The sequence below is a fragment of the Primulina eburnea genome, chromosome 2 (genome assembly GCF_022965805.1).
Source record: "Primulina eburnea isolate SZY01 chromosome 2, ASM2296580v1, whole genome shotgun sequence".
NCBI lineage: Eukaryota > Viridiplantae > Streptophyta > Magnoliopsida > Lamiales > Gesneriaceae > Primulina > Primulina eburnea.
The window spans coordinates 45,781,808-45,802,016 of NC_133102.1; the positions used below are offsets into that span (position 1 = coordinate 45,781,808).

The window sequence follows — 20,209 nt, forward strand, 5'->3', positions numbered from 1 at the left end:
TTACATGATAACGAGATTTGTGTTGGTGTACAATTTGAAAAATAAGAATTCAAAACTACAATTTTACCAACAGTGAGTTTACACAAAAATCAGATTTGTGTTGGTGAATAATTTTAAAAAAACGGTTTATTATTTTAATTATCTGAACGCCCTTGATTAAAAAAGTTCGTATAACTTCAAGCACGTTGAGGTTCCAACTAAGTAAAGACTTACGTTGAGGTTCCAACTAAGTAAACACTTGAAAACATATACCGTGTAACATAGACTTATCCGAAGTGTCATTCTGCAAACGATTAACAAAGGCGTTAACAAAAAGAAATAGCAAATAGCTTCCCCGAGTTTAAGGCAATTAAATGTCCCACATCGGTTAGATAATTAACCTTTGAGTGGCATATATTGACTTGGACAATCCTCCCGCCTTGAGCTAGCTTTTGGGGTTGAGTTAGGTCCAAGTTTCAATCTTAACATGGTATCAGAGCCCGGGTTTCACCGTTATGTGTTGGACTGCCTATAATTAGGCCACCCGTTCTGCCCACAATTGGGTCATTTGTAAACTCCACGCTCCAGATGTTCATTCCTGGGCGTGAGAGGGGTGTGTTAAATGTCCCACATCGGTTAGATAATTAACCTTTGAGTGGCATATATTGGCTTGGACAATCCTCCCCCCTTGAGCTAGCTTTTGGGGTTGAGTTAGGTCCAAGTTTCAATCTTAACAGCCCTGTCTTCTACTATTCTATTGCTTTAACATTGACGAAACTAAAGAACCCAACTACACAAACCTAAGCACGCTCCCCTCGGATCCTTCGAGCAAGCTGGATGTCTTTGGGCATGATGGTCACTCGTTTGGCATGAATTGCACACAAGTTAGTGTCCTCGAATAGACCAACCAGGTAGGCCTCAGCGGCTTCCTGAAGCGCCAAAACTGCATGGCTCTGGAAACGGAGATCAGTCTGCACCAAAATCAAGGCAGTCAGTCAAACAACCGAAACACAAACCAGAGGCAATTTTATCATGATACAAACATCGCTCATTAAACCCACCTTGAAATCTTGGGCGATTTCGCGAACAAGCCTTTGGAATGGTAGCTTCCTGATCAAAAGCTCCGTACTTTTCTGGTACTTGCGAATTTCACTGTATGACATTAATGCAACTGTTAACAATTGAACAAGAATTTCAGTTCTTTACCACATAACACAAGGAGGGGCAACCCACCGAAGCGCAACGGTACCAGGGCGGTAACGATGAGGCTTCTTCACTCCACCAGTGGTGGGGGCGGACTTTCGGGCAGCCTATACAAAGAAATGGTACCAAATTATAACCGTGAGCTAAAAATATCACAATACGGAAAATTAAAAAATCACTAGCATAATCCGAGAACCTTGGTAGCTAGTTGTTTCCTTGGAGCCTTTCCTCCCGTGGACTTGCGAGCAGTTTGCTTTGTACGAGCCATCTGCCAGTAGAAAAGGTTTTAACGAAGGCAAATTGTAAGCACCCCCGAAGTTTAATTTCATAGAAGTAAACAAATTGCTTAAAATATCTTCGTATTCTCTTCATCTGAAGCGAGTTTTCAAGAAACTGCTCGCGTATTAGCAAAAGCCGCTCTCAGGGGCGAATCGATTGGATTAATAAAATTAACACAAGGGCATCCAGTAATTATCGCAAGAACCATCGATAAACAAGATACCATCCGAAGACGAGAACCCGAAATCTACACATTTGGAGGCAACTACGAGACGAAGATAAAATCCAATGCATCAAAAACCTAGGCCAAATCTATGAATGCCCTAATTTCAGTATCAGTACCGAATCATGGAAACCTCCGAAAATTCGAAATGCTGATAAAAATGCTTCCTAAACCAACTTCGATTTTTTTTAAAAACTCAAATCACGACAACATTAACATTGAACATCGAAAAAAAAAGGCAAAAGGTTTCAATCACAGCGTGAGCGTGGACAAAATTAAAAAAAAAAAACACACGGAGGGAATTCACCGAAAAAATGCGAAACATAAATATATAAAAATCTAATGAATTCGACGGTAACAAAGAGAAGAAGAAGAGAGGTTAACCAACTTTCACTTGTACAGATGTCTCTCGCTGAATCACCTCTGTTTTATTTTCCCGAGAAGCGAGCCAAAGTCAAAATTCCGTGGAGATTGAAGCGTATATATTTGGAGAGGGCAAAGAATAGGAGAATCCAACGGTATGGAATGTGTTAAATTGTGTTTTCTCCGGATACGTGAACGTCAGTGATGTAAAGTTGTGGAATGACACGGATCGACCAAAACATTACCATTTTCTGACTTCAATTTTTTTCTAAATAATACTCTCTTTTAATTGAATAATTTTTCTAAATTAAAAACAATTTTGTGATCATTATTTAATATTATTTGATCAACTTACAAAATAATAATACATGTAACATTTGTGTATCTCCCACTAATTTTAATTTAAAAGTTTAAAAACAACGTCAGACGTAGAAACGTCGAGATTTATTGTATTTTTAGTCAAATCATTTTTGTGATTATGAGTCTCGTAAACTCATATAAACTATATGAGTCAATTTCGTGAGATGAGTCTCGTAATTGATATGGATAGATTCAACTCGTCACATTGACATAGATCGATAAATACATCTAATATAAAACTTACTTGAATTGAGAAGAACGCTCTAGCTAGTTTTATGTTTTTAGTACGGTAAAAACGAAAAAAGTATACATGTGGAGTTCCATGCAATACAAAACACTCATATTTTATTTCTCTTAATCTGACTCGTCATTCGAACTTTCCATCCAACTCCAAAAGCTAGCTCTGGGGGAGGATTTTTCAAGACCATATATACAACTTCCAGGTTATTTATCCAACCGATGTCCATATTAAGATTGGAACTTGAACCTAACTCAACTCCAAAAACTAGTTCAAAAGGGGATGATTGTCCAAGACCATATATACAAATCTCAAGTTATTTATCCAATCGATATGGGGCAATTAACATTGTCCGTGAAATGACGAATGTTGAAGTGTCATTTGGACCGAATCGAGGTGAGTCCATGCCATCGTATTATGCTTGGCCTGGCATGTCTTGTCTTTTGACTTGGGACTTAGGGATCGGATAAGTTAAGCCATTTGACCGACTTGGAGGGTACGATCGCTTTAGGTTGGCCAACTATTAGGCAATTGTATCCATCGAGAGAGTAGTTGATGAGTTGATAGAATTATATCTATTATTATCAATAATATATGGATGTCAATACTAACAAAATGAGATTATCGTACAATTTTATATATATATATATAAAATAATCTTCTTTTTATTAAACTAAACATGATTTTACTAATTCTTGTTAAGCTTCTTTTTATCGAATGATTCCTTTATGGAACACACACGATTCGCTAATATGAGTCTAATGTTAATAATAACTTGGATGTCTTGGAGATTATCCATATGAAATAAGAGATCATATGACTGAAATTTACTGCGATCGTCATCTCCATCACAATAATCATTGTATCACCCGATAGGTGTAACATAAACTGTCGGTGATATGTTAGTGTTATAAATTATAACTTGTCTTCTGTTTTCACGACCCAATAAACGTAGATGAGTGATTCAAATAATTTGTTTCATGCTCACCGACCAATACTACTAGAAAACATGGTTCGGGTGGTCAAATCTACACAGAAGGATTCTAACTTAGATCTGCGATTTTTGACACCTGAGTGGATTAGATTTGCTATATAAGCTTGTTTATCTGTTTTGAAAGCTTTGCCTGGAGTTATATTCCTTGTCAGCACGAGCCCACGACAGCAAAGACAATTTCATTTTGAAATATATTGAAATGACATAATTTATCATAGTTTACCCTTCAATATGATTGAATATACAAAATGAACATGCATGAATCCATGGCCATAACTTTTTTCGTCGATAAAATAAAATTTATATATCATAAGTAAATACAAATATTCTTGATATTAGTCCACCGTTATTTTTGATTCTGTGTAAAAGGGCATAAAAACTAAAGACAAATATGCATTTATATCTTCTTAAATATTGTATCGATACGGGGTTACGAGTTTTCAAATAGTTTACTATATATTTCATCCATATGTGATAAACCATGCATGTCACGCCCCGAGCCCGGGCCCGCGGCTGCGTGACTGCACAATGGCCCCCTATAGCAATTTTTTCGTATCTCGTCCTCGCTTTACGAAAATGATTAACCCAAGTTGCTATAGAAGTCTATTGTAAGCCATTATAAACTAATTTTAAATCTTTGATTTTTTCGATGTGGGACAAGGGTATCACAATTACCCCTCCTTCAGAACGCGATGTCCTCGTCGCGGCCTGACCACTCGATCCACCAGTACCGAGAATCTAGAGGTGGCTCCTACAGGTTCAAGAGGTGGCTCCCGTCATGTAGCACTTTGCCCCGCAGGTTCAAGAGGTGGCTCCCATGCACGTAGCACTTTGCCCCGTATAGCACTTATTTCCCGGTGTTTCATGCCGGTGACCGGCTCTGATACCATTCTGTCACGCCCCGAGCCCAGGCCCGTGGCTGCGTGACTGCACAATGGGCCCCTATAGCAACTTTTTCGTATCTCGTGCTCGCTTTACGAAAATGATTAACTCAAGTTGCTATAGAAGTCTATTGTAAGCCATTATAAACTAATTTTAAATCTTTGATTTTTTCGATGTGGGACAAGGGTATCACAATGCATGTCATGCAGTGGCGGAGCCACGGTCCTTGCCACCTTTCTTTTAGCCGGGTGGTCCAAATTTTTTAACAAAAAATTTATACAAGCCACGTGGCAAGGACCGTGGCTCCGCCACTGCATGTCATGCATGAATGCCCGAATAGATCTATTTAAAATACTAGACAAATGCACGTGCGTTGCATGTTGAGAAATAGAGATAATCTGTATATGATAACATTATTTAAATATGTTTAAATTATTTTTGAAAGAAGAGTAACTTTTAATAGATAAATATTTAATTATTTGATTACAAATGAAACCATCACATTTTCTTGTCTTTGATTTGAAGACCTCCTGAAATGATTTTGCACCTGTCAGTTTTTATCTTTTTAGCACTTCTTTTGTACTCGGCAATTGGTTCATCATCTTGAATCTCTATTTCATCTTCATCTTCATGGATCTTCATGTTTCTGTTTATATTGAATTCATTTGATTTTTCTACCTTTGGTGGTAATTGCTTTGTTTAGTTGACTTGATAATCTTCCGAGATCTCCGTTTCTTGATATTGACATTTGTTGTTGGATAATTATCATGTATCTCAATAGCTTCTGCCACAATCTTTAACACTTTATCACGTTTTTCTACTGAATTATCCAACTTGAACAAGAATGTGTGGAGGTAGGAGCTTGATTGATTTAGAAAATTTTTATATGGGTTATTTGGTAAATTCTGCATTGCAAATTTTTATTGTTAGACGCAAAATCTAAATATTATATTTATGTAGATATAAAATCATTTGTTTGTTTTATCTTATATCTGGTCATGAATTTGAATGAAATCATCAACCGAACATCCAACAAAAGATGTTGCAACTTTTCCAAATAATTTTATTCTTGTCGTCGCATTCCCATCTTCAATTGTGATTGTTATTTTGTACATGCAACATAAAAAAGTAAAGTAGTGATCATCTCTTTTTGTTATTCTGATCTAAAACTTGAGTTGAGTATTAGTATTTTTTATTACATTGGAATGATGGCAATTGGATAGTTTATGCAATTGGCACAACTTGCTTTGTTGTTGATTTTTGTAGCAGCTTTGAAACAATGATCACATGCTTCATACCATGGAGTAGCTTTATTTTTTATTTCATTTATCTTGCTCCCTATCAAATAGTAGTTGTTCTATGTAAAAATAATAAGCATTTCGAATCTTGATTTACTTTGAATGTTAGTATTTAAAATTTTTAATATTTGTCATCGGCAAATTTTTTTGTTTTTGTTTTGTATCATCATAGTAACTAAAACCATTATGATTCTTAAATAGTAAATGCAGTACCTCTGTCAACATAGTTCATTTTTTTGTTATATCATCTAATGTCACTTGTTTGGCGTATGTGAGTGCCTTCGTAACCCAAAGTTCATTTAACTTATCTTGTTTTTGGTCTTCATCCAACTTACAAATTTATCATAAATAATAGTTTTTAGGCATTCATATATTATAAAAAACAAAATGTCCATAATTGCACTCCTTGCAATCAATGGGAATCGAACCCGTGACCTTGGCTCTGATACCAATTGTAGGACCGAGCGCTTGCCGCTTTAACAAAAGCTATAGCTAGTAGTAATGGTGCAACTCAAACCTTTTAAACTGCAAAGCAGCTCAAGCACCACGGTTCGACCACTCTACCGAGCAGGAACAATTATTGCACCCAACATAATAACACACAACATTATTATTTTTTATTTAACATGTTTCTTTTTTTTCATCCACTATGTTTGTCTTAACTTCTTTTTTTTCAAAATTTGACGCATTTCGTAGACTATATGTATGAAAAACAAAGAAATTATATAATTCACAGAAACCATTAATTATTCTCTTCGTAGAACAGAAGACCCAAAATACGTGGTTTTGATTGATATACTCACATACTTATTTTTATATAAACAACAAGAAACATTATATAATATCAGAAAAATCAATTACCGCTAACAATACTAACCAAAACAAATAAAAAAATCATAACACAAACAACCTCGATAAGAAAAAAATGATAACTCAAAGTTTAAAAATAATTTATTTAGTACAATAACAAAAAAATTGAAGTATATACGAGCAATAAAAAACATACATCACTCTCAAATTAAATATTAACTCAAATTATTCACAATTTGTATAAATTTTTCAAATAAAGAAAAGACGTCTTATTAATGTCATCATTTTATAGATATTCATTCAACTTCTTTAAAAAAAATACAAATGAAAAATGGTACCTTGAAATCATAATAAAACCATTTAGAAAAGCAGCCGTAAAAATATAATACAAAGTCACACGATTTTTCTTAAACTTTGAAAAATATTAGACTATTGACAAAATATATCTAGCAACAACAAAGCATGCGTTAACTTGTAATATAATTAAAATTTAGAATCATGCATAATCATTGAATTAGAACAAAATCGCATGCCAAAAATCTACTGGATATTATATATTTTAATAATTTATCCATATTTTTCGTTCACCAGAAGACTCTTAGACCTACCAAATTTTGTAGTTCACCTATTATTTTCTTAATAAATAATATTACAAAAATAATATAAGCAAGAACATAAAAACTCAAATTAAAATGTCTTCTATCAATCTAAGTAAAAAAAATTGATTAGAGAATATAATAATGTCGTAAAAAATTTAAATATTGATTTATAGACAGAAGTTTGGAAATACATTTGCCCAATAAATAAAAAATATTATCTCTTGATATTCTGAGACAAAAGGTAAAAACGAAGAAATATTTCAATTTTTTAATATTTTCTAAGTCACTTCAAACTAAGTAATCTAAGCAAACAGAAAACATGCATTATGTGTTTAAAAATTAATAAAATATCTCAACAAAAAAATTGAAAAATAACTATTTTTGTTGGATATTTGATTTTGTTTTATCTTTTCTTTGTGCAAACAAACAAATCACATAAACAATCCAAACACAATTCCATGATCAATATAAATGACATATAACAATCGAACATGTTAACGCTAGGGTAAAAAAACTCCGCTCATTGCAAGAACACAAAATGATCAAATGGTGCATATTATTTAGTAATATTTATTTAGCAGCATTTATAAAAAAATTGACTAAATAACTTAAAAACAGTGTTTGAAATCACTTACAGACAAACATTTCTCTCAATCACATATATCTATTGACGCATAAAGAGTCTGAAAATATTTTTATTCTAAATAGGAGAAAGAAATTTTGTATGACATTAATATTTATTAATAATTTATTTTTATTCAATCCGACTCATCTCTCTTTGTCTTCCTATTATTATTTGACGGCAATGTATAAATTTAAGTAATTAAATTTAAATTTAAAAGTAAATTAAAATAATAATTAGTTTTATTGAGTTAAATACACTATTAATGATCTTATTAAATTCTAAGATAAAAAAATGACTTAAATAACATCATTAACATGACAAATTGTAAAACAAAAAATAATATAATAGTAAGCTCACAAATGAAAGTCATATATTTAATAGATTAATAAATAATATATTATTTAGTAATATGTATTTAAGATCATATATTGAAAATTGATTAAATAACTTAAATGTTTGCAATGAAATCACTTACATACAAACATTTTCTCTCAATCGTGTATTTTTGTTGATATATAAATCTAAATATATCTACATTCTAAATGGGAAAAAAATGTTTTATATGACCTTAATATTTATTAATGATTTAGTTTTATTCAATCACACTCAATCTCTATTCGTCTTCATATTATTACCTTAATGTTGGTAATATTAAAAATTTATTTAAATTTATAACATTATGATAGTGATTTTCTGTGAATTTGATGAGAAAGAAAACATGTATTAATGATTATTATTAAATGAAGATAATGATATTTATGTAAATTCACAATTCACATTCATATATTTATATTAGTATTACTATTAGTATATAGAACAGATTAACAATTTATTTAATTAAATTTATAACTTTATGATAGTGATTTTTTGTGAATTAGTATAGATTAACAATTTATTTAAATTTATTACATTATGATAGTGATTTTTTTTGTGAATTTGATGTCAATGTAAATATTAAAGTAAATAATTTTAAATTTAAAAATAAAAATATATTAATGATTATTATTAAATGAATATATAGTGATTTTCTTGAAAAAGTGAGTGAAAGAGTAATAAATAATAATTAGTCAATTGATTAATAATAATTAACTAATTACATAAAAGGAAGACAAATTAAATTTATAACATTATGATAGTGATTTTTTGTGAATTAGTATAGATTAACAATTTATTTAAATTTATAACATTATGATAGTGATTTTTTGTGAATTTGATGTCAATGTAAATATTAAAGTAAATAATTTTAAAATTAAAATAAAAATATATTAATGATTATTGTTAAATGAGTAGATGACTAATTACATAAAAGGAAGACAAATTAAATTTATAACATTATGATAGTGATTTTTGTGAATTAGTATAGATTAACAATTTATTTAAATTTATAACATTATGATAGTGATTTTTTGTGAATTTGATGTCAATGTAAATATTAAAGTAAATAATTTTAAAATTAAAAATAAAAATATATTAATGATTATTGTTAAATGAGTAGATGAAAAAAAAATAAATAAATAAACATGTATTTATAATAGTGATTTTCTTGAAAAAGTGAGTGAAAGAGTAATAAATAATAATTAATCAATGAATTAATAATAATAATTAACTAATTACATATAAGGAAGACAAAATGTTATTAGAATACAATTTTAATGGGGACAATTGAGGAAATTCACAATTCAATCCATATATTTATATAGATATAGATATAGATATAGATATAGATTAGAAGATTTTAGGGTTTAAAATTCTAGTTCGGGTAGAATTGTATTCCTGGGTCCGCCACTGATGACATGCCATCCGGATCCAAGATGTGTCATGGGACATCTTAGCTTTCATCGAACAATTCCAAAGTGTTGAGTGGATGTGGTCATCCAGATCAACCAAATTTCGAACTTTATACCGCAAAACAAAATTGAACGAGCAATCGGTGCTATCCAAATCTATACCTAGTGAAAAGTTTGCCTTGGTCATCAGTTCACATAAAGACACGGTGTCCTGAACTTTATATCCAATGCCACATGAAAATTTCCCTACAAAGATCAAGTTGAGCAGGCTGGAACTGTTCCCCGGACTTGGTCTAATCTTCCCACCTGGGAGATCTTATCTTCCCAGTCTCTAATATCTCTACTATTTCATAAAAATCGAGCGTCTTACTTCATTACATCATCATTATTTTACATTTTTTATCCTTTAAAAATAATAATTATTTCCAAAATCCAATGGAAAAAACCGAAAAAATGGCACCCACTATCTCCACCAAAATCTCATGCTCACGTCTTCTCCTCTACTACGCAACGATCTTCTTGCTCCCATGCCATATATACATTTTTCTTTCATCTATTTCCCTTCACACAATAATTGCTCAACTCCGATTTTTTTTTTAAAAATCTTTGTACACCCACTATTTTTAGTTACTCGAACCTTATAAATTAAGTGGAATCATAAATGGTTGCCATGTTTACATTGTATATATACATACGTACAAAATTGGTATTAACATATCATCTATCTTTGGCTGGACCACCATGTTATGTAGCCATAAAAATATCAATAAATTTTTAATTAAAAATTGGGTGCACGTGCTAAAGTAAAATGATTTTGATAAAATAGATAAGGGTAATTTAATTTAGTAACAAAATAACGCATTTTTTTAATTGCAATATTTAGATAAACAAGAACAATATAAATAAATAATTTAATGATTTATAACTTTAATAAATAATATCACATGTGACTCACTCCCAAAAAACAAAAACTTATGTGAGACGGTCTCACGGGTCGTATTTGTGAGACCGATCTCTTATTTGGATCACCCATGAAAAATTATTATTTTGTATGTTAAGAGTATTATTTTTTCTTGTGAATATCGATAGACTCACTCAAAACAAAATTATATAAAAAAAAATGAATGCATCGTTGAAATTTGTGGACAAACATGCATATGCAACAGGGACATTTTTGGCAGGTTGTTGGCAAGTAACTAATTTAATGAAGAGCTATACGTTGATTTGATTTGTTCATGCCAAGCGTGGTCTAATATGGATTACTATCACTCTGTCTTCTTCCCTTCATTTATTGTGTATATTCAACAAAGAATGAGTTGTGGTTTACTTTTCAATGGTCTAGGACAATTATTCGAACTAAAATATACGTTGAAATTGCTCAAGATTCAACTGAAACTTATAATTAGTAGCCCATGAATTCTTCGCAAAATTATCTTATCATCCAATATAGTACAAGTAGAATTACCTGGCGGTAAAGCAAGTAGCTGGTTTGTCCTTCTTCTTCAGCTCCAATCAAATCCGTGCCTTCGGATTTGTCTCCAGTGTAAAGGGATCTGTGTTATTCCAGTGAAAAAGAAAAAAAAATGTCGAGTGCATACGGAAACACGAGAGATCTGGATCAGACTTCGACATGGGCTGTCGCTGGTGTGTGCGCGGTCATTATAGTAATCTCTATTGCGCTTGAAAAGCTTCTCCATAAACTTGGAAAGGTATGTAGTTTACTTCACTTGTTCTTGTTTTTCTCTTTACTTTTTTTTAGTATTTGATTCATCTCTTTGAGCAAGTTTATGTTTTGGTTTGCCCATATTTTCTTCTTGTTTCATTTGGAGACATGAATATGACGTTACACTTCTTCATGACTCTTCTTTTCATCGGTTTTTTGGGTATTTATTTTACTGTTTTCTTACTTTTTAGTGGATAATATTTCATGGTATCATCGATTCATTGGATTCATGTACCAGATTGGTATTTTACTAAAAGCTTCTTTAGAAGAAAGTATCCCAAACGAGCATGTGCCTTTTCTTCTGGGAAGGACTCATTTTGTAGCTTTCGAGTTTTTTTCCCCTTTTTGTGTTATTTCAAAGAATCAAAGCCCTGCGAAAAAGATCAATGAAAAGAAAAAAAAACCCAATAATTCTTCAATCGATATTAAAAATCCACTCTGCTGATTTTTTTCCCGGCGAGTACATGTTTCCGATACATGTGGGACTCCTCAAAGTCGAATATGTTATCCTGGATATAGCCTCATTTTTAGCATGATTTCTCAGTTTAAATATTTGACAGTGTTGTAAAAAAATGGAAAGAACAAATCTATGCTTTTGTTATATTTAGAAATTACATAGCCCAGTTTAGGTACTTTAATTTTAGGATAGTTTCATACAAAGAGGTATAGAAAGTTAAATGTAGCATAAGAAATTATGGTAGAGGCGCATGATGCTTTAATTCATTGATTTTGCAAGTTTTTGCCTATTTGGAATTACACACCAGTTTTTTTAAAAAATATATATATAAAAGAAAACCCGTAGAATTAGTGCTTTTTTTTTTCAAAGCAAAGTGAAATCATTTGTTTATTTTTATGAAAAAATATTTGGGAAAATTGAAAAGAGTCCGGAAGGTTTAACCTGTAGAATTGGTGCTTTTCTGATTTTTCATTTGTGTAGATCTGTGGCTGAACTTTTACTTTAATAATTTCTAAACAATGGAGATATGTTTGGATCTGCTTAAATAAGCAATAGCCATACTGTTATTTTCGCCTTGCTTGGCATATTCACCTAGCTTTCATGTATTAGCATTCCTGATCATGATTGTTACATCAATCTGTGTTGCAAAGTCGAAAATTAGTTAAAAGGGAATGTAACTATTTTCATAGTTTATTTTAAATCTCAGAAGCTACTTGTTAAATGTCTGTGGCAAATCTGCATTCAAGTCAGGCCCTGATTTAGATAACCATTCTTTAGTCTTAGATTAATATTGTGTTTTTGCACCTTCTAAAAAATTATGAAAATGGTTGACTAAAAATTATGTCCCTCTAACAATGGAGTCCTGGCTCGGCCCTTGTGTATTGTCGTCTGCTTCAGATTGTTTGCTTGTATTAAACCGTCCTTGACATAACACGATACTGCTATCCACAGTGGTTAACAGATAGGCACAAGAGAGCCCTATATGAGTCATTGGAGATAATCAAAGCCGGTAATTTGTCCCTTATGTCTCTCCCCGCCGTCTCTAATATGAAAATAACGTTTCTTGATTTATAACTTTGCTTCTTTTTCCAATGGCAGAGTTGATGATACTCGGCTTCATCTCCCTAATCCTTGTGTTCAGTCAGTATCATATTGCAGCCATATGCATACCAGTTAGTGTTGCCAACTCCATGTTGCCTTGTCCTGCGAGACAACCGCAGCGTAGACTGTTGTTTAATGAGCATCGAATTTTAGCAGCGAAAACAGAGGCCGTTTGCAAGGAGGTAATTGTTGCTTTTGAGCTCTTCAAATCTTGATATTTTTATGCGAGAAACTGTTGCTTCAAATCAACCATTGTCACAGTTCTTGGATAATGTAGCCATATTTCGCTCTTCAATCGAAATTTCTTTATGGGATTTCACTTGTATTTTTCTTCAGTGCGTGAAATACAGATAGAATGAGATTTTGGCAACATTAATGTGATTGTTTTAACAGGGGCATGTACCACTTATATCTGTAAAAGGACTGCATCAGATTCATGTCCTTATATTCTTTTTAGCAGTCGTGCATGTCGCTTACTGTGGTATTATTATGGCCCTTGGAAGATTTAAGGTAATTCAAAATTCTTTTACCAGATCACTCTTGCATTTTTTTGGAATAACTTTATATGTTCTGATAACCTATTGTAGCCTCAGAGCACATATTGCTGTATATTTATTTGAAACTCCAAAAAGTGACAGACCTTTTGGTGCAGACTCGTCGCTGGAAGCAATGGGAGCAGGAGACGTCATCCCATAGCTACGAGTTTTCTAATGGTACGTCACATCATGTATCTTATGTGAGCGTTTCTTATAGATCTTGAAATCTTTTTTTTAATTTCCTCACTCCCTAAGGCAATTTAACTGTGAAATTTGACAGATACTTCAAGATTCAGGCTTTCTCATGAAACTTCTTTTGTGCGAGCGCACACCAGTTACTGGACCAGGATTCCATTATCGTTTTACATTGTAAGATTTATATTCCATTGTTGTCTTAAACTGCAAATCGGGAGCATGGTTTAGTTTGGACTACACATTAATATATAAAAAATTTCTATATATTTCCATGTAGGGATGCTTTTTTAGGCAATTTTTCAGGTCTGTCAACAGATCCGACTACTTGACCCTGCGCCATGGATTCATTACTGTAAATTTCACATCTTTGTAATTTACCTGTTTGTGAATGTTTACTCTGTGTCCTTATTAAGTTACAGACTTTACCTTTTGTTTTAGGTTCATTTGGCCCCCGGAAGTAAATTTGACTTCCAAAAGTATATCAAAAGGTCACTGGAGGATGATTTTAAGAGCCTCGCAGGAATAAGGTGACGTCATACTTGCATGCAGTTAAATCATATGAAATTCATTTATCCAAATTAAATATATGTGATAGACTGTGATTTATCTGGTTGTTTATATGATCACAGTCCGGTGTTGTGGGCATCATTTGTTATGTTCCTGCTCCTAAATGTCAGCGGTAAGTCGCCAGTTGCGTCGCTTTGTTTTATTTCCGTTATTGCTATATCTAATTCATTTATATCATGTTTTTTTTTATATAAATTTGTCGAAATCAGGGTGGAGGACACTGTTTTGGGCATCCCTAATTCCTTTAGTTGTAAGTGTCCGTATTTTTGTCATCAAAATTTCAAATTCCTGAAGAAGAATGCCTGATTATTTGACTTTCTTCAGATAATCCTAGCCGTTGGCACAGAGCTACAGAGCATTTTGACTAAAATGGCCATTGAGATCAAAGATAGAAGCGCAGTGGTTCAAGGCATGCCTCTTGTGCAAGTTTCAGATAAACATTTCTGGTTTGGTCGTCCTAAGCTGGTTCTACAGCTTCTACATTTTGCGCTGTTTCAGGTTTTACCTTTGTCGACGAAGAACTGTCCCATGTCTCACATTTTTTTTGAAAAAAAATTCACTCTAAGCAGTTCTTTTAATCGTTTAAATCATTTTTTGCAGAATGCCTTCCAAATAACATACTTTCTGTGGATTTGGGTAACGACTGTCCTCGAGTTATTTACTCGTATTGTATTAAACTCTTCCTTGCAAAATCATTAACGTTAGAGAATTTTGCTCATGCACAGTATGAAGATGGTATTAGTTATTGCTCCTACAGAGGTAATGTGGTCTTTGTAATAACAAAACTTGTTTTGGGGTAAGTCCTAATTCAAACATTTGCTACAGAAGAAACAATGACTTCATAGGAATATGTTAAAAAATAATAAATTTGTTTTGGTGTTGATGGCTTCAGGGTAGCACTCCTATTCTTTTGCAGCTATATTACGCTTCCACTATACGCCCTTGTTGTCCAGGTACCGATACCATCATTGGATGGAATTTATTTTCTTGCTTGACATTGATTTCTTTTTACTAAATCTTCACGTTAATATGATTTTTCTGCTATACATGGCTCTAGTTGTAAGAATAGAGTCTGAGTTGTCGGACAAGGTATTATAATCATTCGTTGTTTAGAAGATGATCCTGTGAATTCAAGAGATGCCTCTTGTACTTGTAACATTTTGTTCTATAGGTTTAATCAATGCCATTCTAGACTTGTAATTTGTCACGCTTAATACTTGATCTCCGGGATTGAGGGTCTCAATGTATAACAATTGGATCATACACCCTGTTAATAATTGTTTCGCATTTATTTTCAAATTACTAAAATTGTTGCAGAAGTTGTCATAGAAAATCATTGTGTAGTCTCGTCTGCGCGGATCCTTGTGTCATAAACCAGGCATGATATTTGTACCTTCGAGCTAATCGCTTGATCGCCTGCATCTTTCTTTCGTTATTTATTCTTCATGCAAGAAAAGAGAGACCGAAATTTGATGGACAACGATGTGGTTGAATTGACTCTTACCTTAGATCATCCCACCTCGCTTAAGTTCGAAAGAAATGAAATAGATTACGTTTGGATTGACTGACATGAAATCAGAGATTTGATTTTAAATGTAATCTAGTTGTTTTGATACTTTTGAAATGAAATAATTCAGTTTCAGTCCCTATAAATCTAAGCTTTCGCATGCATAATTGTAATGAATTTCGACTGCATCCAATGTTCGTGTCTGTGGAGATTTAAGTTCACGCCCTTCCCCCAAATATGTTAAAGAAATGAAGCTTCTGGTGTTCCTGCTTCAACTGACTTCAGTTTATAATATTGACCACTTCAACTATTTCTTGGCTGAAAAACAGATGGGATCGCATATGAAGCAATCCATCTTCGACGAACAAACGTCCAAGGCCCTTAAGAAATGGCATATGGGTGCAAAGAAAAAGCATGGAAGACAAGGAGGACATCCATCAACACGAACTTTAGGTGATGATGGTGGAAGCCCGACATCTTCAATGGGTTCTCCGTTTAACTCGACACATACCAGGTTTCAGCGCTTCAAAACTATCGGACATATGCCGACTGATCAATATCAAGACCACGACGAATCTGATCATGATCAGCATCACCGGTCTTCTGAGTCAGGTGCGACATCGAGCTTAATCATAAGAGTTGATCACGACGATAATAAAGAAGACGAGTTGACCATACATCATGATAGAGCAGAGGATAGATCAGAGGACTTCTCATTTGTGAAGGCTGCCACAGATAAGTGAGGACAAGTCGGCAGTCTCAGCCAAGCTTGGTAAAAACTGGTGTCTGGTTTATTATTTTCCGCAGTAGTGAAATGTAATTTGGTTTTCATTCACTCAAATTTCAGATTTCTGTAAAAATATGAGATGACATTGAATACCAAAGCATAAGATATTTTTCTCAAAGTAGATGTGTGTATCTATATAAAGAGACATTGACGGTGTTACAATTATTAAATATGTATAATAATATCTATTTTTCTCTCTTCTTGGACCATCTTTCATGTAATTTAATAACAATATATATAAAAAAAGTTTGATATTTAAAAATATTTTATTACACATTAAATTTATTCAAAGGGGGTGTAAAGTGCAAAGGTGGACAACTTCTTTAGTGTGAACAAGAAGGAATGCGAAGCTGTCTAAGACCATTGGACACCACGTCGTTTAACATAGGAATTGCCGAATGCTTCGTCTTTCTCTTGTATTTAGTGAATGGCCCGACCCTGATTTTGGAGCAAAGCAACCTCTCCACCAATCAATCTGTCCTGTGATGTTTTCGTTCAAAATCTAAACATTCTTTGTCCCAAAACTTATTTTTTTTTCCTTTTCCTCTGGTTTCTTCGAAATCCTTTTCTCTTCTTCAGTCTTGAATCTTGGTTTAGTGCCATGTGAGCTGTTTAACTATTTATTTCATAATATATAGTTAATTTTTAATTATTGAATAATATAACAAGCAAGATTTAAAAAAATAAATAAATAAATTTGGAAAGATGTTGCAGAAAGCTGCAAACAATGCATACTCATGGTGGTGGCCTAGTCACATTAGGACAAAGCAATCCAAATGGCTGGATCAAAGCCTTCAGGGTAAAATCATTAGTGTTTGGTGTGTTGTCGTTGTGCCACCAAACTTAAATTCCTACTCTCTAATTAAAATTAGCGTAATGATGAGCAGGGTCGAATCCACAGGGAACGGGGGATGATTTCTTTCGAGCAAAATGCAAATAAAGGGGGGATTTGTTTAATAAAAACTAATAAAATACTATAACTAATTTAACATGCAAGAAGAAATAATTAATTAAGATGAAAACTAATGAAATGTAAATTAATATTACCCAACTCGATTCAAGGGATTTCTACTATTCAATTGTATCACTGTTCATCGGCTAACATATATTTATTCATGCAGATACAAGCAATTAACCTTAGAATTATAGGGATAGCCGCTAAAATTTTTGCGTTTTCCTAATGTAATTGACCAACCCAGCATCCAGTCAAAACTTATTAATAATTAACTGGGCACGATAGCGTTCCATATTAATTAAAAATAGCATTTTCGTTTTGTGAAAACAATTAATCCTAAAATCTAACAACCGAGATAGCTGCAATTGGAAGATTTAGTTCCGTCGATTTATTTAGATTAAATATATTATGATAGCACAATACATCTAATCTATGCTACTCATGTTTCAATCGTTCATGACAATTACGGATCACTGAATTCATGGATAACAGTAGAAAATTATATATCGAATTAAATTGTCAGATTAACCGAGATACAACTTTGTATAAATAAATCATAAATCAACAAATACTTGAACAAAACACGAATATTAAATTAAATCACAGAAGCCTCACAGTGATAAATTGAAATAGTAAAAATATCTCCTGAATAGAAATAAAACTTAGCCTAAATTGTGGAGAGAATTGGGGAGGAAATCTTTGCCCTTTCTTTTCTTCTCTTCACGTGAGATTAGTGGAAAGAATTGTATATTGTGTGAAAATCTGCCGCCTCCCCTCTTTCACGTTAGAAACAAATATGATATGGTTTATGGCACTGCAGATATGGAAGAAAAAGTGCAGAACATGCTTAAACTCTTCGAAGAAGATGGGGACTCTTTCGCTTAAGAGAGCTGAGATGTGTTACAAGAGGAGGCCAGAGCTCATCAGTTCTGTGGAGGAAGCCTACAAGGGGTTCCGAGCCATGGCCGATCGTTACGACCTCTTATCCAAAGAGTTGCAAAATGCCAACCATACGATAGCGACAGTATTCCCCAGAACAGGTTCAGTTTGCTATGGACGAATACGATGAATCTGCCATGGCAAAAGCGATCAAGAACTCTCAAATACCGGAAATGCATACGGGTAACAATGTTCCAAACGTTCCTAAGGCGCCCATAAAAATTTTAAAAGGGTTGCTAACAACTGCTTCAAAGCAACTGCAATCTGAGAAAATCTCAAATGCCAGTAAAACTGTTCCAAAATCTGGCTTAACCGAGGAAAAAGCGGTTGAGGAGATTGATAGGCTTCAGAAAGAAATTATGGCCTTGATGGTGGTGATTATATCAAATTATCAATACCATGATTCCTTCTATTCTCAAAATTCAACAATCTGACCAAAGCACACCAATTTAAAACATACAGTACATATTTAAGATAATAAAGGAAGCAAAAATGGCCAACAATACAAACAATGTACGGGCCCAATCTTCAAATCTTGGAATATATATAAGAGCAAAGAAAATGACTCAAATATGGTACTGCATGCGCATGATTTGAGTTCGGTGTTGATTGCTGAAGTTTGAAATTATTTTTATAACTTTTTTCTTTTAAGAAATGTACATATTTTATTAGTCAAAATGTATATGCAATAAAATTTCTAAATATTAAAAATACATAACTTCAACTGAAATTTAATAAAATAAAAGACTGAAGCATGAAAAAATTAATATAACAAGATTCAAATTATAATTTTCTCTAAAAAATTTCATGTGAGCTTGCAAAGAGCAGCTTCTCTTCCTATTCTATGTGTATGGATGTAACTATTGAAAAGTTATTTAAATGCGATCTAGAGTACTGGAGGCCTTGAGGTCATAGAGTGAAATATATGCTTCCGTTTTTCGCTTTAGCAATGATCTTTCTCTCGAAACTGTTTCTTGAAAGCTCTCGATTTTTTTATTAAATGTTTCAGTTTGTCAGGGAGATGAGAGAAAGACATTAAGATAAGCAACCATATTTTAGCTTTAACAACCAGCTTATTACAAAAACCTCCTCCAAATGCTCGTGTACTTTAGTCCGATCTATTCGATACTGATTTCTTTACCAAACTTGTGCCACCTTGCATATGGACACATCACGAAACAATAATAAACATTAAACTATTACATTAAAATCTTTAATCGATTACCAGCAAAATAAATTAAAGAAACAAAAAACAAAACGAATAATAAGATTACATGGCAAAGATTATGTAGTTATTTAACGTTGCAATGATTTTCGATATTTTGTCATTGGTATTTGGTAAGGTCGCCGAAAGAGACATAAAGCGCACGTGCGAGTCCGCCCCTGAATAGCGAGTTAAATTGGAGTCAAAAGATACAACGCACGTGACTCCCAGTCAACGGTCAAAAGGTGGTAATTAATTAATTTTATTTACATTCTGGATAAAATAATGAGTGCCCTCTGTTTAACCCGAAGATAAGAACCAAAACGTTATAATTTCAACCAAATCCACACCACACATTTCCTTCATTGGGATGGTCGAGTTGATTCTGTTGACCAATATGAGCCGTTGATTGCATGTTACTACTGATTAACAATAATTACATATGGTAATTAAATAAGTATTCATTCAATGGAATGCGAAATCAAGCGTTTACTTTTACAGCTATTTTAAATTCATAATATTTGTTACTGTTAAAATGAAGTTTAAATTCACAACGCTCTTTCACATTTGCTTTAACCCAAAATGGTGGGGAGATTAA

At 33.0% G+C, this 20,209-nt stretch overlaps 2 protein-coding genes and 1 long non-coding RNA gene across 3 annotated transcripts; 1 reads left to right on the top strand and 2 right to left on the bottom strand.

Annotated features, from left to right (window-relative positions):
- Positions 1-723: 723 nt before the first annotated feature.
- Positions 724-1,917, bottom strand: LOC140824811 (histone H3.3). The gene is made up of 4 exons (XM_073186357.1): positions 1,379-1,917; positions 1,213-1,289; positions 1,041-1,131; positions 724-950 (listed from the first exon to the last, which is right to left on the bottom strand). Exons 1-4 carry the CDS (start codon positions 1,448-1,450, stop codon positions 780-782), a joined length of 411 nt encoding a protein of 136 aa, XP_073042458.1. The 5' UTR covers positions 1,451-1,917; the 3' UTR covers positions 724-779.
- Positions 1,918-10,875: 8,958 nt separating this feature from the next.
- LOC140823693 (MLO-like protein 8) lies at positions 10,876-16,709 on the top strand. Its single transcript, XM_073185158.1, has 15 exons — positions 10,876-11,349; positions 12,772-12,829; positions 12,919-13,103; positions 13,315-13,431; positions 13,574-13,634; positions 13,738-13,826; positions 13,930-14,004; positions 14,091-14,179; positions 14,282-14,331; positions 14,429-14,469; positions 14,544-14,717; positions 14,820-14,855; positions 14,945-15,015; positions 15,112-15,172; positions 16,056-16,709. Exons 1-15 carry the CDS (start codon positions 11,224-11,226, stop codon positions 16,467-16,469), a joined length of 1,647 nt encoding a protein of 548 aa, XP_073041259.1. The 5' UTR covers positions 10,876-11,223; the 3' UTR covers positions 16,470-16,709.
- LOC140823695 (uncharacterized) lies at positions 15,336-16,049 on the bottom strand. Its single transcript, XR_012116263.1, has 2 exons — positions 15,773-16,049; positions 15,336-15,723 (listed from the first exon to the last, which is right to left on the bottom strand). It is a non-coding gene; the product is annotated as an uncharacterized lncRNA (long non-coding RNA).
- Positions 16,710-20,209: the final 3,500 nt, after the last annotated feature.